The sequence below is a fragment of the Bombina bombina genome, chromosome 2 (assembly GCF_027579735.1).
Source record: "Bombina bombina isolate aBomBom1 chromosome 2, aBomBom1.pri, whole genome shotgun sequence".
Classification (NCBI taxonomy): domain Eukaryota; kingdom Metazoa; phylum Chordata; class Amphibia; order Anura; family Bombinatoridae; genus Bombina; species Bombina bombina.
In genome coordinates this window covers 887,332,300-887,351,656 of record NC_069500.1, presented here as the reverse complement: position 1 = coordinate 887,351,656, position 19,357 = coordinate 887,332,300, and the positions used below count along the sequence as shown (strand labels likewise).

General features: G+C 34.7%; 1 protein-coding gene across 1 annotated transcript in view; it reads right to left on the bottom strand.

Moving 5' to 3' along the window:
- The window catches only part of BMP3 (bone morphogenetic protein 3), a 76,384-nt gene that overhangs the window by 6,159 nt on the left and 50,868 nt on the right, over positions 1–19,357 (bottom strand). Inside the window, exon 2 of the mRNA XM_053703229.1 lies at positions 12,893–13,791. Within this exon, the coding sequence (XP_053559204.1) occupies positions 12,893–13,791 (899 nt within the window). The remainder of the gene's footprint in view (positions 1–12,892; positions 13,792–19,357) is intronic.

Below are 19,357 nucleotides of genomic sequence, written 5' to 3'. Positions count from 1 at the left end.
TATTTTATTTTAATACTACATTTATTTGTTTTATATGACGTTTTGTAAGCCCTGTCACAATATTAATGACAAGATTTCTTAGAGAAGCTCACAAGCCTGGAAAGCTTTAGAGAACAACAAAAAGTCATGAATATAAGAGCTTGGCAAATTTCTCAACAATTGTGTCAGTTTGTGTGTAGATCTCCCACCTGTCCCGATTTGAGTGGGGCAGTCTCAGATTCGGAGCTCTGTCTTATTGAGACAGCCATATGACAAAGACACACCCACGATTCAATCCACTATACACCCACAACCCCCCTCCCAATGCAACCCCACCCACAATATGGCAAAGGGCCCCCCTCAAACTCCTGTGTCCCATATAGCAAGCTACAACTGTTGGGAGGTATGTGTGTGTATGTGTAGAATATTCCAAAATATTGTCAAACTGTCAAATCCGATTCCGAAAATATATTATCTTATATTTCAAAGTTTGCATTTAATATTACTGAAGATGGATAAGTCTTAGTTGCTAAATTCTGTTTTATTATAATAATTGAAATAGAGGACGTGGTTGAACCTTTTGATTTATTATTATTATTTGTTGCCTTGTTCTGAGTTGTGCTTTGGCATTTACAGAGTAGAATAATAAATTACTTTAAAATGATTAATGGGAAAGAGACTGAAGTAAAAATATATATACAGCTGTAAAAAAATGTTGGTTATCTGTCCAAGAGAAATATTAATTCCCATAACACATTTAAAGGCTAATAATATTCTTTGTCTATCCATTTTTACTCCTATGCTTATTTCTATTAACTCTATTTATCTTTCTATTTATCTATCTATCTTACCACTGCACTTAAAGGGACAGTCTAGTCCAAGAAAAACTTTCATGATTCAGATAGGGCATGTAATTTTAAACAATTTTCCAATTTCCTTTTATCACCAATTTTGCTTTTGCTTCGTTCTCTTTGTATTCTTAGTTGAAAGCTAAACCTAGGAGGTTCATATGCTAATTTCTAAGCCCTTGAAGGCCGCCTCTTCTCTCAGGGCATTTTGACAGTTTTTCATCACTAGAGGGTGTTAGCTCATGTGTGTCATATAGATAACACTGTGCTCACGCACGTGGCGTTCCAGGGAGCCAGCATTGATTGTCTAAAATGCATGTCTGTCAAAAAACTGAAATAAGGGGGCAGTACGCAGAGGCTTAGATACAAGATAATCACAGAGATAAAAAGTATATTTATATAACCGTGTTGGTTATGCTAAACTAGGGAATGAATAATAAAGGGATTATCTATCTTTTAAAACAATACAAATTCTGGTGTAGACTGTCCCTTTAACCTTGAGACCACCATTCATGGCACTTACGATACTTAAAGGGATACTAAACCCAAATTTTGTCTTTCATGATTAAGGTACAGCAGGCAATTTTAAGCAACTTTCTAATTCACTCCTATTATCAATTTTCCTCTATCACATGCTATCTTGATTTTAAAAAGCTAGACTGTAAGCCTAAGAGCCTTCCCATTTTTGGTTGAGCACCTGGGTAGCACTTGCTGATTGGTGGCTAAATGTAGCAAACTAATCAGCAAGCGCCCAGGTGCTGAAGCAAAGATGGGCCGGCTCCTAACCTTACATTACTGCTATTTCAAATAAAGACAAGAGAACAAAGAAAAAATTATAATAGGAGCAAATGAGAACGTTGCTTAAAATTGCATGCTCTATCTGAATCATGAAGGAAAAAAGTTGGGTTTAGTATCCCTTTAAACACACCTATATGTGCCCTTCTATTACCCAAGGGACCGTAAACCATTAAACACAGATAAAGCAAGACCTCTCTTTTTAATATTTACACATAACCCCCTTTCACATATTTAACTCTAAACTACCATCATTGCCCAACCCATTAAAAATTCTTAATATCCTCACCACCACAAACACCCATATTTGTCCACCTACCTCCTTTGACACCCCATTGCAAGCAATCACCACTCAAGAGGCCTTCTAACAGAACATCTCCTTAAAAACAGGGAAACCTCAACTGAAAGACTCCTAAACTAAAACTCTCCACACCCAAAGGAAAATTTCAACAAACATACATGTTATGCAAATGTCTCATTTAATCTATTAATCAATAGGCGTGAAATTGGAGGACAAAAAGTATTTACCAAGACCAAAAAGAATTTATATTTAGATATGGATTCCCATAAGTCAATCTCCTCTAATGAAGGACCCCCTATGGAGGCAGCAGCAAATGAGAAAAAAGGATGTTTATCTAGCCATAAGTTCCCCTTTTCTTGCATGGGGTTGTGTTTAGTATTGTTTGGCAATTGTCACAGTTTAATGGACATGAAACCAAACATTTTTTTTCAATTCAGACAGAGCATACAGTTTTAAAAAAAGTTTCAAATTTACTTCTTTTAAAAAATGTTTATGTCGGTTAGAGCACTTGAAAATATTCGATCTGGTTTGCATGTGCGTAGGGTGTTAGTTTTTTCCAGCTTTTTTTGCTCCATTGACAAAAAAATTGCTTTGAATTTGTAAAACGAGATGAGTTAACTCTATGGGGTAATTCGTTTGAGGCATTTTGTAGCGGCGGAGAATAGAGTTGTTGTTTCTTTGTTACTGTATGTGATTTTACTCTAGATTTTAAAATAAATATCTAAAACATAACAAGTATGTCTAAAGTCTCTACTGCCCGGTTAGATGTAAAAAAATAATCTGTATTTACTTTAAAAATAAATATTCTTGTTTAAACTGCAATGCAGATCATCCACTCATTTTGATTTGAATTAGAAGCATTTTTTAAATATACTTAAAGGGACACTGTACCCAAATTTTTTCTTTTGTGATTCAGATAGAGCATGCAATTTTAAGCAACTTTCTAATGTACTCCTATTATCACATTTTCTTCATTCTCTTGGTATGTTTATTTGAAAAGCAAGAATTTAAGTTTAGATGCCGGACCATTTTTGGTGAACAACCTGGGTTGTCCTTGCTGATTGGACAGCACCAATAAACAAATGCTGTCCATGGTTCAGAACCACAAATTTGCTGGCTCCTTAGCTTAGATGCCTTCTTTTTCAAATAAAGATATCAAGAGAACGAAGAAAAATTGATAACAGAAGTAAATTAGAAAGTTGCTTAAAATTGCATGCTCTATCCGAATCATGAAAGAAAAAATTTGGGTTCAGTATCCCTTTAATTAAGATACATTTAACTCAAAATCTAAATACCTATAAAGGGCTAGATTACAAGTGGAGCGCAAAATATGGCTTTCAAAATATGGCTCCACTTTGTAATACCAGCGCACGCAAATGTGCGCTGGTATTACGAGTTAGATGCAATGTGAACGCTGCCTCATGTTCACATTGCACGGAAGCAGTGCGCTCACGAGAGCGTGCATCCATACGCTCCAATGAGAGCCTCGTTCTGATGCATGAGAACTAGCACAGTGAAGGGGGTAAGTCACGCAGCAATGGTCAGCAAACATAAAAATATATGTTTATGAATATATATTTATGCGTTAATATGTGTATATACACATATTAACACATAAATATATACAGTCATGGCCAAAAATATTGGAATGCCTACATTTCTGTCAGATAATGCACCACTTTGCCCAGAAAATTGCAATTACAAATGTTTAGGCATTCTCATGATTATTTATTTTGTTTGTATTGGTATGGCACAAAAAAGTGGAGAAAAAAAAAAAAAAGCCAAATCTAACACATTCCAAGCAAAACTCCAAAAATGGAATGGACAAAATTATTGGCACCCTCACTTTAATATTTGGTAGCACACCCCTTGGAAAAAATAGCTTAAATCAATTTCTTCCGGTAAACATTAATGAGTTTCTTACACCTCTCTACTGGAATTTTGGACCACTCTTCTTTCGCCAACTGCCCCAGGTCTCTCAGATTGGAAGGGTTCGTTTTCCCAACTGCTGTTTTGAGATCTCTTCACAGGTGCTCTATGGGATTGAGATCTGGACTCATTGCTGGTCAGTTCAGTACTCTCCAGCGCTTTGGCTTAAACCATTTCTGGGTGCTTTTTGACGTGTGCTTTGGGTCATTGTCCTGCTGTAAGACCCATGACCAACTTCTGACACTGGGCCCTACATTAAACTACAGAATTCTTTGGTAGTCTTCAGATTTCATAATGCTATGAACACAGTCAAGACATCCAGTGCCTGAAGCAGCAAAACATCAGTGGACCTCCACCATGTTTGACTGTAGGGACTGTATTCTTTTCTTTAAAAGTCTCATTTCTTTTTCTGAAAACAGCCGAATGAGGGGCTTTACCAAAAAACTGTAATTTAGTTTCGTCTGTCCACAGCACATTCTCCCAAAAGGATTTTGGCTTCCTCAGGCTAGTATTGGCAAACTCCAATATGGCTTTTTTATGTTTCTGTGTCAGCAGTGGGGTCCTCCTGGGTCTCCTACCATAGCGTCCCTTTTCCTTCAGAAGATGACGCATAGTGCGAGCTGACACATTTGTACCCTGTGCCTGAAGGTCAGCTTGAATTTGTCTGGCAGTTGATTGAGGTTCTTTATCCACTATTCTAACAATCCTTGGTTGCAATCTTTGTTTGTTTGTTTTTTTTTGTTTTTTGTTTTAAATTCTTTATTAGAAAAATTGTATAAAATGTACAAAAGAGAAAAAAAAAAAGATAAGAGCGTGAGCAAAACTTCAAACACATAACAAGAAAAAAAAGTAATTTGGGATATTATTACATCTATAAAAATAGTTAACCATCACTGATTTATGGTACACCACTGTTCCCCCTTCTTTCTCTTCACTCTCTTTCCACTATAATTCAACAATCTTTAATCAAGACTCTAAATATCTTTGTACTATTATCTTATCGATTCAGACAAATATGGAACCTGTCCATTCCCCATTGGTTGCAATCTTTGATCAATTTTTCTCTTTCGTCCATCCAGGGAGATTAGCTACAGTGCCATGGACTGTAAACTTCTTGACAATGTTGTGCACATTGGACACAGGAACATTAAGATCTCTGGAGATGGACTTGTAACCTTGAGATTGTCCATGCTTTTCCACAATTTTTGTCCTCAGATCCTCAGACAATTCTTTCCATGCTCAGTGTGGCACTCAGAGACACAAAACAGAAAGGTTGAGTCAATTTTTCACCATTTTAACTGGTTGCCAGTGTGATTTCTATATTGTCAGCACCTTTTAATTGATACAGGCGAGTTTAAATACAAATTACAGGAGCATCACAAGCTTGGAATGCAATTATTTCTTACAATTTTGGGAAGGTGCCAATAATTTTGTTCAGTCCATTTTTGGAGTTTTGCGTGGAATGTGTCAGATTTGGCTTTTTTTTCTCCACTTTTTTGTTGCATACCAATACAAACAAAATAAATAAATATTAGAATGCCTAAACATTTGTAATTGCACCAATTTTCTGGACAAAGTGATGCATTATCTGACAGAAATGCAGGGGTGCCAATTTTTTTGGCCAAGACTGTATGTATATAAGCATATACATATATATTTACAGGGAACACACAGTTCTAGGGATGGGCGAATGTGTAAATTTCCGAATTCGAATGTTAGAGTGAATGTTATTACTGAAATTTGATTTATAAATCTGAATGTTGATAAGAACGAATATTCTTAAAAATTCTATAATCAAATGCTATTTACAGTTTTCGAATGTCACTTTCGAATTCGAATGTTTATAATTATATTGAATGTCCACATTCGAAATTTCAAATTTAACATTCTATTTTATAAATACTATTCAGAAGTTCAATAGTTCATGTGGTAGGGAGGGAAAAGTAAATTGATTCATAATAGATACAAATATATCATTTTTGAATGTTTCTATATAGAATATTGCATAATTCGAATATTACATTTAAACAAAGCATTAGAAATACTATTACAAACATATAAATTCGAATTTTTCTAATTCGAATATTGCATATTTCGAATATTACATTTAAAGAAAGCATTAGAAATACTATTACAAATAAAATTAGATTTTTTTGAAACTAACATTTTCAAATGTAATTGTAAAATTCGAAACCGAACATTCGAAAATCGAATGTTATGTAAACATTCGAAATTTGATTCGAACGAATGTGTTAAAATTCGTTTCATTTTTCGAATGTTGCGAAACATTCACCCATCCCTACACAGTTCCCATAGACAGCAATGTAAAGGCACTTTTCTGTGCCGTTTTTTTTAACCCTGAGCTGCCACTTTTAGTACCCTTATAACTTCTTTTTACAGTTACTTTATTAAAAAATAAATATGCTACCAGTTTTATTTGTTAGTAAAGATTACTAAACTGTATTTTAGGGCCAATTGGGGCACTTTCAAAAACTTAACCAGAGGTCTGACCACTGGTTAATTTTCTGGGTGCTAATTGCTATCGCAAGCTCGCAGTAGCAATAACCAGCCACTTGTAATGGCTGGTAATTTATCTTGCCAGTTTGCGGGTGCACAATAAATTAGCACCCTCTTGTAATCTAGCCAAAATTTAATAATTTTGCTTGGTTTTTCTGCAACCCTTAAAATTGTGCTTTGCCCTATCCCAGATACTTAAGAGCCTTAAACCCGCAAAAACGCTACACTGCAATTGCTTCTGCTTAATCAGTGCAGGATATCATTTATATCTGGCCACTGCCAATTGGATAAGATAAACATACTTAAAAGGCTATGGACTGTAAAACAATGTACATTTTACTAACAAATTTATATAAAATGCTTTAAAAATATTTGTATATGTTCTTGTACTATGCAGTTTCTAATTTGCTGAGTGGTGTTCTCTAGGGCAGTGATTTTTAACCTTTGTACTGCACATTTCAGCCAAAATTGGAATCCACATTCATCACCAGCATTTTAAACATAGTACTTGCTCAGAGAACCTAAAGTGCTTTTACCATCTGGTAATGACTCAGTTTATTAATTGCTGACATGATACAAGCCCCACTAGTGCTCTGAGCAGCTGCAGTATTTAAAAAGCTGGTGCACTGAGAATATATAGCAATGCTTCCCATGCAGAGTAAAATGTTAACACTTAAACAGTAATAGCTTTTAATAGAAGCATTTTTGCCAATACATGTATATTACAAATATGTTTTAATTCAAAAAAGTAATTAATCTATGTGCATTTCAATTGTGACTGGAATGTCCCTTTAAATGAGCTCATTAAAAGGGTGTTAACTGCAAAATATTTTTTTCTGACAAATTTGAAAATTTAGTTCAGTTTGGCAGCCCCCTGCATCATGTGACAGCCACCAGCCAATCACAGACTAGTAATTATTAATACCAAGGTTTCAAAAGTTTTAAAATAAAAACCCAAAACAGTCAAAAGAATTAGAGCATGTATTTTTAAGACTATCAACCCTGCACTACTGTGTGTTTAACCCCATTTAAAAAAAAACCTCTGTAATTTACTTCTAGTATCTAATTGAAAATGATTTAAATTTAAAAGTACTATACCACTTCTTATGAAGGAAAATCCATTTTATATTTTAATCTAACAAACCTAACAAAAATAAATAAATAAATAAATAAATAAATAAATAAATAAATAAATAAAATAAAGGACAAATGTAATATGTGCTATCAGTCAGCAATATCAGTCTCCAAGTCTTTGGAGACCTGAGAATTCCAAGAGAGACAGGTGGACCAACTTGGTTGAGTTTACAGAAAATGAAATAATAATAATTTTTAAAAACTCCCTTCTAGTATATTGTAAAACTCAATACAACATTTGCTGTATCCAATTCCACCCAACCCCATGTCACAAATGAGAGTGAAAGCCAATTCATATTTTCAATTCCGCAGATACAACAGGAATATAAGATGAAAACGGTTTAAAACCAAGGGGAAAAAATGCATTACCCAAAACCTCAGACCTGACCTGACATTGCTTGTCTTTAATAATACTATTGCTTTGTTTCATTTGGCTTACAGATGGAATGAGTGCTTAGAAGCCAAATAAGCCCGTTTGAAGGGGTTGTTTTTCCTTTATAAGAAATGTGAAGTAAAAGCTAAATTTATCCAGAAATTGATACATCAATATCACTTGTGTATTTCCTACCAATGTTCTTTAGCTGATAGATACTTTCTGCAAATGCTCTTGGGTTAGGTGTGGTCAGGTTGTGTCATGGACAGGACAAGGCGTGTCCCAGCACAAAGCTGGCACAGTCCTTAAAAACTGGGACATCTGCCTTGGAGAATTCAGTTTTAATTTGAATGTCCCTTTAAAGAGACAGCAAAGTCAAAATTAAACTTCAATGGATTGGATAGAGCACAACATTTTAAACAACTTTCTAATTTACTTATGTTATCAGTTTTGCTTAGTTCTTTCGGAATAATTTGTTAAAGAGTAATCATAGGTGAGTTCAGGAGCGTGCACGTTTCTTTAGCCATCTAACAGTACTGATGGCAACATTGTTTATAGCAATGTTATACAAAGATACAAACACTGCTCCCATAGACTGCTAAAGACACATGCGCACTTCTGAGCTTCTATCAGCTTACCTAGCTTTACTCTTCAACAAAGGATATCGAGAACAAATACAATTCGAGAATATAAGTAAATCTATCTAGTTGTTTTAAATCCTATGCTCTGTCTGAATCATGAAAATTTAATTTTGACTTTACTGTGCCTTTAAAGGGACACTGAACCCATTTTTTTTCTATTGTGATTCAGATAGAGCATGCAATTTTAAGAAACTTTCTAATTTACTCCTATTATCAAATTTTCTTAATTCTCTTGGTATCTTTATTTGAACTGCAAGAATGTAAGTTTAGATGCCGGCCCATTTTTGGTGAACACACTGTGTTGTTCTTGCTGATTGGTGGGTAAATTCACCCACCAATAAACAAGTGCTTTCCATAGTTCTGAACCAACACAATAGCTTAGATGCCTTCTTTTTCAAATAAAGAAAGCTAGAGAACGAAGAAAGATTTATAATAGGAGTAAATTAGAAAGTTGCTTAAAATTGCATGCTCTATCTGAATCACAAAAGAAAATTTTTTTGGGTTCAGTGTCCCTTTAACTATGAGCGATGGATTGTACGTGTTGTTAATATAAATTGATTACGCCATGGGCATAGCACATACACTTTATTATGTGTTCATATACCACTGATAAGCATCATATTTTGAAAGAAGCTACTTCTATGTTAGAAATAGCGTGACCCTAAAATATACATTGTCTGTGACAAAAATGTGGACAGAAGCACATTACTGTGTGTGTTGCCCTAGGTTTATACACATAATGTAAGTGCATGCATACAAATTCATAACATGCAGTTAAAGAGACACTGAACCCAATTTTTTTCTTTTATGATTCAGATAGAGCATGCAATTTTAAGCAATTTTCTAATTTCTCCTATTATCAAATTGTCTTCATTCTCTTGGTATCTTTATTTGAAATTCAAAAATGTAAGTTTAGATGCTGGCCCCTTTTTATGTGAACAACCTGGGTTGTTCTTGCTGATTGGTGGATAAATTTATCCACCAATGAACAAGTGCTTTCCATGGTACTGAACCAAACAAATAGCTTAGATGCCTTCTTTTTCAAATAAAGATAGCAAGAGAACGAAGAAAAAATGATAATAGGAGTAAATTAGAAAGTTGCTTAAAATTACATGCTCTATCGGAATCATGAAAGAAAAAAAATTTGGGTTCAGTTTCCCTTTAAGTGTCCCCTAAACTTCATGCCAGAAAGAACTGCTTATAAGGTGCTTTACATAAAAGTAAACATACATAGACTAGATTAAAGGAGCAGTAAACACACTCTTTATCAAAGTCTGACGGGTAAATAAAATATTAAGCACTTTTAAATAAGCTGAGTAATTTATATATAAAAAAAAATTATAGTATAAATTAGCTTATTTTTCCAAAAACGTACATTTGTCAAAGCTCCCAACCAGCCTGTGCCTGATCCTTTTTTTTCCTTCTCAACAAAGACAAAGTAGACGGTCCACGGATTACAGCAAATTCAAATTCATTATACATAGCCCATTTTATGTTCCTCAATCATGGTTGCCGCCATTTTTTAAACTAGGGTTACACTGCAGATAGCTGAAGGAGAGTTGCTGCACTTGTATAAACACATCAGCACTGGAATTTGCAAATTTCAAAATTTCGGCACCCATAACTAAAGGGAAGCAGGAATATAGTCAACATGATGCCTATAAAATGTACTTACCGCTTACAAGAGGCAGCAACCCCGCCTCCTCATTACTTAAAAGATGTATTAGGCGCATTTTGGTCGGCTGCTTTGGCAAAAATAAGTTTTAGGGATGAAGTAAGTTCATTTATACTGCAATTTGTTTTAAATATCCTTATTTTAAAGTGGTACTACTAACGTGTTGTATTGTTAGCTGTATTATATTGTTAACTGAATATAAATATATGCATACAATTATGTGAAAAATAAATTAATGGGACATGATAACAATAAAAAAAACCCTAATGTGTTTGAACATTTTTAACTGCCCTATTACTTGCAAATAACAATCCTTTAGAAAAAAATTTATCTGATATTTTTTCTTAAAATATCAAATCTATGTGGATTTTTACAGATAAATAATTTCATACATTTAAAAAACAAAACTGATTAACCCTGTGTGTTTAACCACTGTGCAAGGCGTGGGGTATTTTTCATGATTCCATACATAAATAATGAATCAACAGTCAATGTATTAGCATGCCTGCTTTTAGAAGGGGCAGGAATCTAAAAGATACATTAGTAAAAGCAGATGTTGGCTCTAATAAGGTTTTAAGCCAGAGTTATATTTGGGTTAAACATTTGGGCTGCTTTTCTTGTCTTGGGTGCCAGAATTGTGATTGTATGATTAAAGGCCCTATTTGCACTCATCCTTACACAGGAAAGAAATACAATTTAAAAGGTCACTATATGTGTAATACTAACTTTGCAGTATACCTTATTACATGTCCATGTGGGCTGGGGTATGTTGGCGAGACCACCCGCAAGGTCCGGGAATGGATAAACCAACATAAAATCATCATTAGATTAGGAGACCTTGAGACATCAGTCTCTAATCATTTTGGTTACAGCAGGCCATAAAGTAAACCAGCTTAGGTTCCAAATTTTGGAACAAGTAAAAATCCCAAGGAGGGGTGGAGATAGGGGTAAAATTCTACAGTGTAGGGAGCTATACTGCATCCATGAGTTAGGAACTATGACCCTGGGTGGAATGAATAGAGAAATGGACTGGAATGTGTGTCTATAAAAAGCTTTTGTTGTATTATATGAAAATGATATTGTGAATCCACTAGGTGGAGCTGTTACTATGTTGAATTTGACAATTTCTATAAGGGATTAACCCAGGTGTGTGTGTGTGGGGGTGTGACTTGAAGCCTATTTAAGGCTGATTTTAATTGATTGTAAAATGGACATGACTAAGGATGTAAATATGAAACGTTGTCACACTTTTTTATGCTGACTTAAATAAAAATGTCATATTTTGAATTGGTGGTGATGCTATCCTCTACATGGAATCTTATCAAGAAGGAGAAGGGGGTGTCGCATTCCAATGCTAGGAACTGGTGTGAGAGGATTCATATTTTATTTTGAGAAATGCTTTTGGTTAACTAACACAATTGCTACAAAATATGATTAACATAGCACGTAGGCACGCCTGCACACTAACTGTTTTAATTATTTGACTTGCTAAGAGGGGGTGGATTAGTTTGGCAGGAGTGATTGAGGGAGAAGTTTCTGGGAAACATCTAATAAAATAAATACCTGTCACATCTGCTGTGTGGTAATGCTATGCCTGGCCGTAGCCGTTCTTCTGCCCACTCTTGTATGCCGATCTTAATGTCTTATTTGAAATCCGAATAAAAGTAACGTTTAGTTTAATAATTACATTTCTTATAAGATGATTACTGATTTATATGATTGCAATACGTTCATAATAAACACTTCTATTGTTATACTGCGTTCCTGTGTCACGTTCCATTAATAGTGAGAGTGTTCAACCTTGTTCCCTGGACATAACACCCTGCAAATGGGTTAAAAACATAAATTAATCCAGCTCTAGAGCAGGAACGCACTACTAAGACTTAGTTACACACATCTGGCGAGCTAATGAAAAGAGGCATATGCTCCTGAGCCTACCTAGGTATGCTTATAAAAAAATGATACCAATAGGTCAAAGAAAATGTGAAGTAAAATGAAACAATCTCTTCAAATTGAATGCTGAATTATAAAATGTGCCATTTTTATTTTCATGCCCCTTTAATATACTTTTTGTTTTAACTTTGTATTATTATTATTTGATTTTTGGCTCCACTTTTCCTGAAGAGAAAAAATAATAACAATAACAAATAACAGTCTCAGATTTAACTTGCTTATTGTTATCCTGTTAATGGATCTAAAATAAAATTATCTAATGTGGCAAAAAATAATCAGGGGCAAATGTAAGTGTCAAATGCAGTTGAAAAAACAAACAAAAAAGAACATCGGACAAAAGTTCATAGTTTACTACAAAGTAAAAAAAAAAAAAAAAGCATTAAAGTTTGGATACTTTACAAGACATTCCTGCACATAAACTTCAGTTTTTACATCTCACTATTTTAACAACTACGCTTATAGAACAGACATAAAAATATTACTTATTTACGGCTTCAGAGGGCTCCCTAATAAAACAGCTGGGATATTTTATTGATTAAAAAAAACTGTACAGTCCATAAAACAGAGATACACTTTCTTGCCCAACACTACATATATATATATATATATATATATATATATATATATATATATATATATATATATATATATATATATATATATATATATATATACACACACACACATATATATTTATATACATATATAAAAGTCAGTGTAAAAATACTATTAAAATATTTACAGTACCTTTGGCATCGGGAACTGGCATGCACCTGAGCAGTAATATGCATCAAAGGATTTAGGGGAAATTATCCATTCACTCCATCCAATATCTGCAAAATCTACTTTCAGATAACGCCGTGCACAATTTCGCGGTTCGTTCCATTGCTTTCTCCTGGCTTTCTTCAAAGTTTGTTCATCAAACTGAAGAGTTTGGCTCTTTTGACGTCCACTCTTCTTCAGTTTTTTTTTACTGTTTTCCTTATCAGATGGTTGTACTTGAAGAGTTTTGTAGGATTTTTTGTCAACCCAACCCTCATTATCTTCATTATACTGGTACTCTGCCCCAGGAAGCTCATTATTTTGCAAGGGTAAAAGGATATCAGTTGAGCGCCTCCTTCTGTTTGCAACTACTTCTGCCTTCCTATGTGGTTTGTGGGTTAGAGGTTTTCGTTGTCCATGTAAATTAGAAACAACACTATCTGGCTCTGATATGGCAGAATCATTAGCAAAAACCAAAATGTACGGTTTAAGGGATAAGGGTTGTTTCCGTCTCTGATTGGGAGCAGCTACTGTCATATTGATTCCAATGAGAGTATCCCCATTTTGCTTAGCTTCACGTAATACCTGAGTAATATCCTTCCACTGCCATGATGGGAAATCCCGATAGGACGTGGATATGTTAATAAGAAAATTTCCTAGGATTTGCGTATGATTCTCAAGAGAAGAAAAGCTCCACACAGTAAGATTTAAAGTGAAGTCAAATTTCCTTCTGCCACGTCGAGGGCATGATAGTGAATGAGGGCATCGCTGGGTAGAATTAACTAGATCTCCCAGGTAATAATGTAACGTAGCTGAAAGAATGTTTTCAGACTTTGTCAGGGAGGTCATGTTGAAAATATGAAGACTTCTATTGTGAATGTCACCTGTAAAAAAAACGTATAAAAAATAATTAAAATATCAATCTCAAATAGAGGAAATCAAAGAGGTGGAAAAATATTACGTATTAAACATTTTGTATCCAACCTAAAATTGGTATTTGAAAGGACCTGGTACACTTGTGAATAATGGTCTATCTTCGGCAGCTTGGTCCATCACAACATCTACTTGCAGTTAAAGGGACATTAAACAAACACTTCTTAATTTTGTATAAAAATTGTGTGTTGTTCCACACTCCCTAGAGAGGCCAGAAGGCAAAGGGCTTTATTTATAAAATGTTGAGCGGACATGATTCTCTGTAGCGAATCATGTCTGCTGGACATTGCTGCAGGTGTACAGCATATGCTGTCCGCATTTATCATTGCACAAACATTTCTAACGACCGCTGCTTCTTAATTTTAGTTTCAGGTAAGTCTGAAATGATGGGCCTCCCGAGCAGAGTGTTAAAGGGACATTACTGAGCACGTCAGGTAAGCCAATGGCAAGAGGTATATGTGCATAGCGACCAATCACCAACTGTTTTCAGTTTTGTTCCCTTATTATTTCACTTCAACTTTAACACCTATATATTCTGGAAAGAACCCTCTGGCAGTACGAATGTTAAAGAGACATCAGGTAAGCCAATGACAAGTGGCATATGTGCATAGCCACCAGATAGCTCACAGTTGTGCATTTGTGCTCTGAAACAGACTTTGCCTGAGGTTAAACACATAGTTATATACAAGCAATAGTGCAACCTTGTGGTACTAAAGTATTAACCTCACTTTCTACATTGTCAAAATACACATACTGACAGCATAGGAAATATAACTAATATTTATGGTTGGGGGTTGTTGGAAATGTCTAGCTACACTGTGTGTGCCTCACCAAAAGCTCTACCTTAAAGGGATATTAAACCCAACATTTTTCAATCATAATTCAGACAGAGAATACAATTTTAAACAACATTCCAATTTACTTCTATTATTTAATTTGCTTTATTCTTTAGATATCCTTAGTTAAAGACATAGCAATGCACACATGTGAGCCAATCACATGAGGCATCTATTTGCAGCCACCAATCAGAAGCTACTGAGCCTATCTAGATATGCTTTTCAGGAAAGAATATCAAGAGAATGAAGCAAGTTAGATAATAGAAGTAAATTAGACAATTGTTTAAAATGGTATTCTCTATCTGAATCATGAAAGAAAAAAATTGGGTTTAATGTCCCTTTAACCCTCACTCTTGAACCCATCATGCATCTTATGAGCAGTCATTTTACCTCTTGGCTGCCAGTAACAAACAAATAAATGGTTTTACCTCTTTGGCTTATAGTAACACACAAAAACAGAAGTAATTGACTCCCTTAACTGTCCCTCACTTTTTTCTGCTACATATTTGTAATGCTTTCAAACTTAAAAAAACTGGACATTTAAATGTCCAGAATTTTGTGAAGATTTTACTGGACAGCCTGCTAAACTACTGAACTGCCCAGTTGAATATTGGACACATGTAGTAAATATACTCATGTCAAATGAAATACAGAATTAATGAATGTATGTAAATACAAGCGTTGTTCTGGCAGTCTTACAATTGTGTATGTAAATAAGACAGCTGGAAAGCTTATGTGCATGAAAAGTGAAATAAGAACTAGATTTGACTGTAATAAAGACACTTTGAAGATTAGCCTGAGGGAAGGGTGGAAAAAACAAAAACAAATATAAAAATGCAAAGAGGGAATTCCCCATCCTACATAGAGTACAAGGGAATCCTCCATGATATTACAATGTGGGTGGGAGGCAAATAAAAAAACAGGTGAGGTTAGATAGATATGTAAAGCATATTACATATAGGAAATTATAAAACAGTGATTAAACAGAAAATGTACTACTGTGTCACTTAAAGTAGTTTCATACAAAGTCCCTTTAAATTGTTGTTAGACTAAAAATAATCAGTATACAAATGAAAGATCCGAAATAAACTATGAATACTAATTATATATGTGAAAAGAAAAAGTTAAATGAAAAACAAAGCACGATGTCTACCCTGGAACTCATGCCTCAATTGCTAATAAAGACAACTCCAACCACTCTGTTGGTGGAGAGTAGCTCACCTCTATAATTACAACATTAGTTTTATTTAGGACAGGATAAAAAGCATGAATTTTTCAACAAAAATAATAAAACCAACACACAGTGAAACCTTTTAAGAGCTAACAATGCCTCCCATTGCAATAGTAAGGGACCTAGTCAACAAAGTGTCTATGACTAAGGGCTAGATTTATCAAAGTCTAGGCAAACTCTGTATGTGCTTCGCCTGTAACTGCGCCCCAGCTCGCCTCTGGAGAAGCGCACATGTGCGCCTGAATTTATTAAAAAAATAGACGTAACTTTGCGCAGGCGAGCTGGTGCATAATAATGATAAATTTCGCCTTTCAGAAAAAGCATTTACTCCCTATTTATCACAGTACATCCCTATAAATATTTACGCCGCCATATTTTATTTATTAAAAAAAGCATTTTTTAGGTAACTATTTAGCTTATATTTATATTATATAATGTTTCTGTGCTGTTTTTGCCATATGTTGATAATTTAAGATCGCAAAAATAGATATATCAATATATTGAGATATATATATATATATATATATATATATATATAACTACCCATATGCGCCTTTGGAAGCGCAAATGTCTAGCAATAACAGTCTCTTCTTGGCGCTGAGCCTTTGAAAAATTAGTTAAATTTCATCCGATTCCTGAGTCCTGAGTCTTGAAAAAGTCTGTGTGAATCAGATGAAACGTGTAGACACAGAGGACGAAATTACAGACTTTTGAATAGATTGAGTTGTGGCTACAAGGACTATTGTTACTAGTGGTTATATGTATCAGTGCCTTTGGATCTAACACAGACACTTGGACGGAATACAGCTGGAAGTAACGTCAGTTGTTAAAAGAGCCGGGTTGCTGTTTGAGGATTGATTGTCAAAGGCGATATTTTTACTACGATCTTGTAAGTGCAACTGTATTGATAGCGCTATATCAATTATTAAAACTTTTACCTTGAGTTGCGGTTGCACTCTGTTCTTTTTTACTTCCAGCATCGACACGGCTGGGCGCTCTTTAGCGTCCAGTGATCAAGAAAGCAGCACCGCACTCAAGATCGGAGAGAGGAGGAAGTCAGATACAAGCAGTACAGAACAAATGACGAAAAGATAGTTCTATCATACTCCTTGAGACATTGAGGTGAGAATAATATCAGTCGATTTAACTGGTATATTTTAAACGTTTTATTTTTAATAACTTATTTTTATACATATAGAAGTTTGATACATATCAACATTTGTTATTTAATTGTAAAATCAAAGTTGTATCCTGCCAATAGCTCATTCTGATTTTTTATATACAAAATTTCACTTATAAAGTATATATCAGAAGTGCCGGGGACTCACGAATATTATTAAAAGTATTGAGCCCTAGCAGGTTTTGGTCTGTTAGCGCAGTGTTAGGCAGAGAAGTGTAGGCCCTATCGGTGCAAAACAATGATAAATACGAAACTGGGCTTATTTGTAGGTCGGCTGTTAAATTACGCCTATTACTAATGTATATTGTTGCACTCGGGAGTGCGCCCGTGCGCCTAGGCGAATGCAAGCGGAGTGCGAAGAAGTTTTTTTAAAATATTTGCGCAATTATAGGCTCAGAGTGCTTTGATGAATATGATGATCAGTTTGTATGCGCTATTTTTGACGGAATTAAAGAGAATGGCTTTGATAAATCTACAAATACAGAGGTAGCAGCACTCCAAAAAGATAGGATAAAACCAGGATCTTTATTCTTACAAAGTCAAAACAGCAAACAAAAAATACATGTAGTGCAGTACAGCACAGCACATAAGCAAAAACAGTTCACAGGAAAGGGGAGCGGAGTCCTAACATGTTTCGTGCTGTTCAGCACTTACTCATAGGATGATTCCCCACCTGTGTGGTGCACCATTTGACTGGTTTCTGACCAATCAGAATATCAAGGGCTGTACACACCCTCAAAAGAAAGCACTCCGGTGTGAATGGTGCATCACAAAGGAAAAAAGAATAATGTTACAAACGCAGGATAACAATGGATAAAAAACATATGTATGTGAGTGAAAACAATTTCATATAAAAATGAAAAATTGAAAAATGAAAAAAACATTGTTGTTAGCTCCTATTATTGAACATTAAATGAAAGTTCAGATTCAAGAAACTTTTATAAATATTTGAATTTAACACACAAAAAATAAATTTGTCAATAATAGGTGAATTTGCTTGCATAATTCTACAAATAGCCTCACTCTACTTATAAATTCATGTTAAATTTTTTGGACTGATTTGACATAATTTAGTCCAATAATACAAATTAATAAAGTTTAATATTAAATAATTGGATGTACAATTCATTTTCACAATCTCAGAAATTGATTTGATAAATCTACCCCTAAGACTGGACTGACCCAAAACGCTACCCAGCCTGTGGGTCCTGATGAATTGTTTTCACGTTTTGTTCACCGTTTTGAATAAATAGGATTTTTTTGCTGAATTCTCCAGAATTTGCAGTACTCAACAAGGGGCCCTGGTGCAATATTTGTTTTTCAGTCCACAAAGGTAACTCTGTAGAAAGCAATAGTAATAATATAGAAGCTGCTCTGTATAATGATTTTGAAGATAGAGTATAATCCCTACAAAGGGCTTAAACACATACTTAAAGACATGATTGAGAGCTGCAGAGAACTGCAATGCCCAAGCAGGAAAAAGCCGGTGAGCCATTCAGCAGCGGCAGTATCATAACCCGCCAATCACTAGATATGCTCAGCAGCTGCAGCACATGCACATCTTTATGGGGGTTAAAAACACAGATTTTTGAAGAATTGATAATACAAACTTGTTTTTTGTTTTCCTTTTATAAGGCATTTCCATTAGTAGCTGTAGCTATTTGAATTTATTAGCCAGTTCAAATTAATTATGAGATAAATCCTGACTGGGTAAACAGATTAAAAGAAACCCCAAAGAAAACTGTATTTTATCAGACTTTTTATTAAGTATTTAAAGAGCTGGCTCCTTTCCATGAAAACATACGTAGGTAAGCTTATAAGTGTGCACGTTGAGCACTAGATGGCCGCAGTGCTTGCTTCAATGTTTGGAACCATAATTATACATTGTTCCAACACTGCTGCCATACCTAGGTATTCCGTCATGGAAAGGAGATAAGTTTAAACAAAGGAAAGAAAAAAAAAGGAAGCTTCACGGTATAAGAAAAAAAAATTATGTGTATTAAAATGTACACTAAGCATGTGCAAGAACTTAAAGGAATAGTGTAGTCAAAATTAAACTTTCATGATTCAGATAGAGCATGCAATTTTAAGCAACTTTCTAATTTACTTCTATTATAAATTTTTCTTCGTTCTCTTGGTATCTTTATTTGAATGTAAGCTTAGGAGCCGTCCCATTTTTGGTTCATCACCTTGGTAGCGCTTGCTGATTGATGGCTTCATTTAGACACCAATCAGAAAGGGCTACCCAGGTGCTGAACCAAAAATGGGCC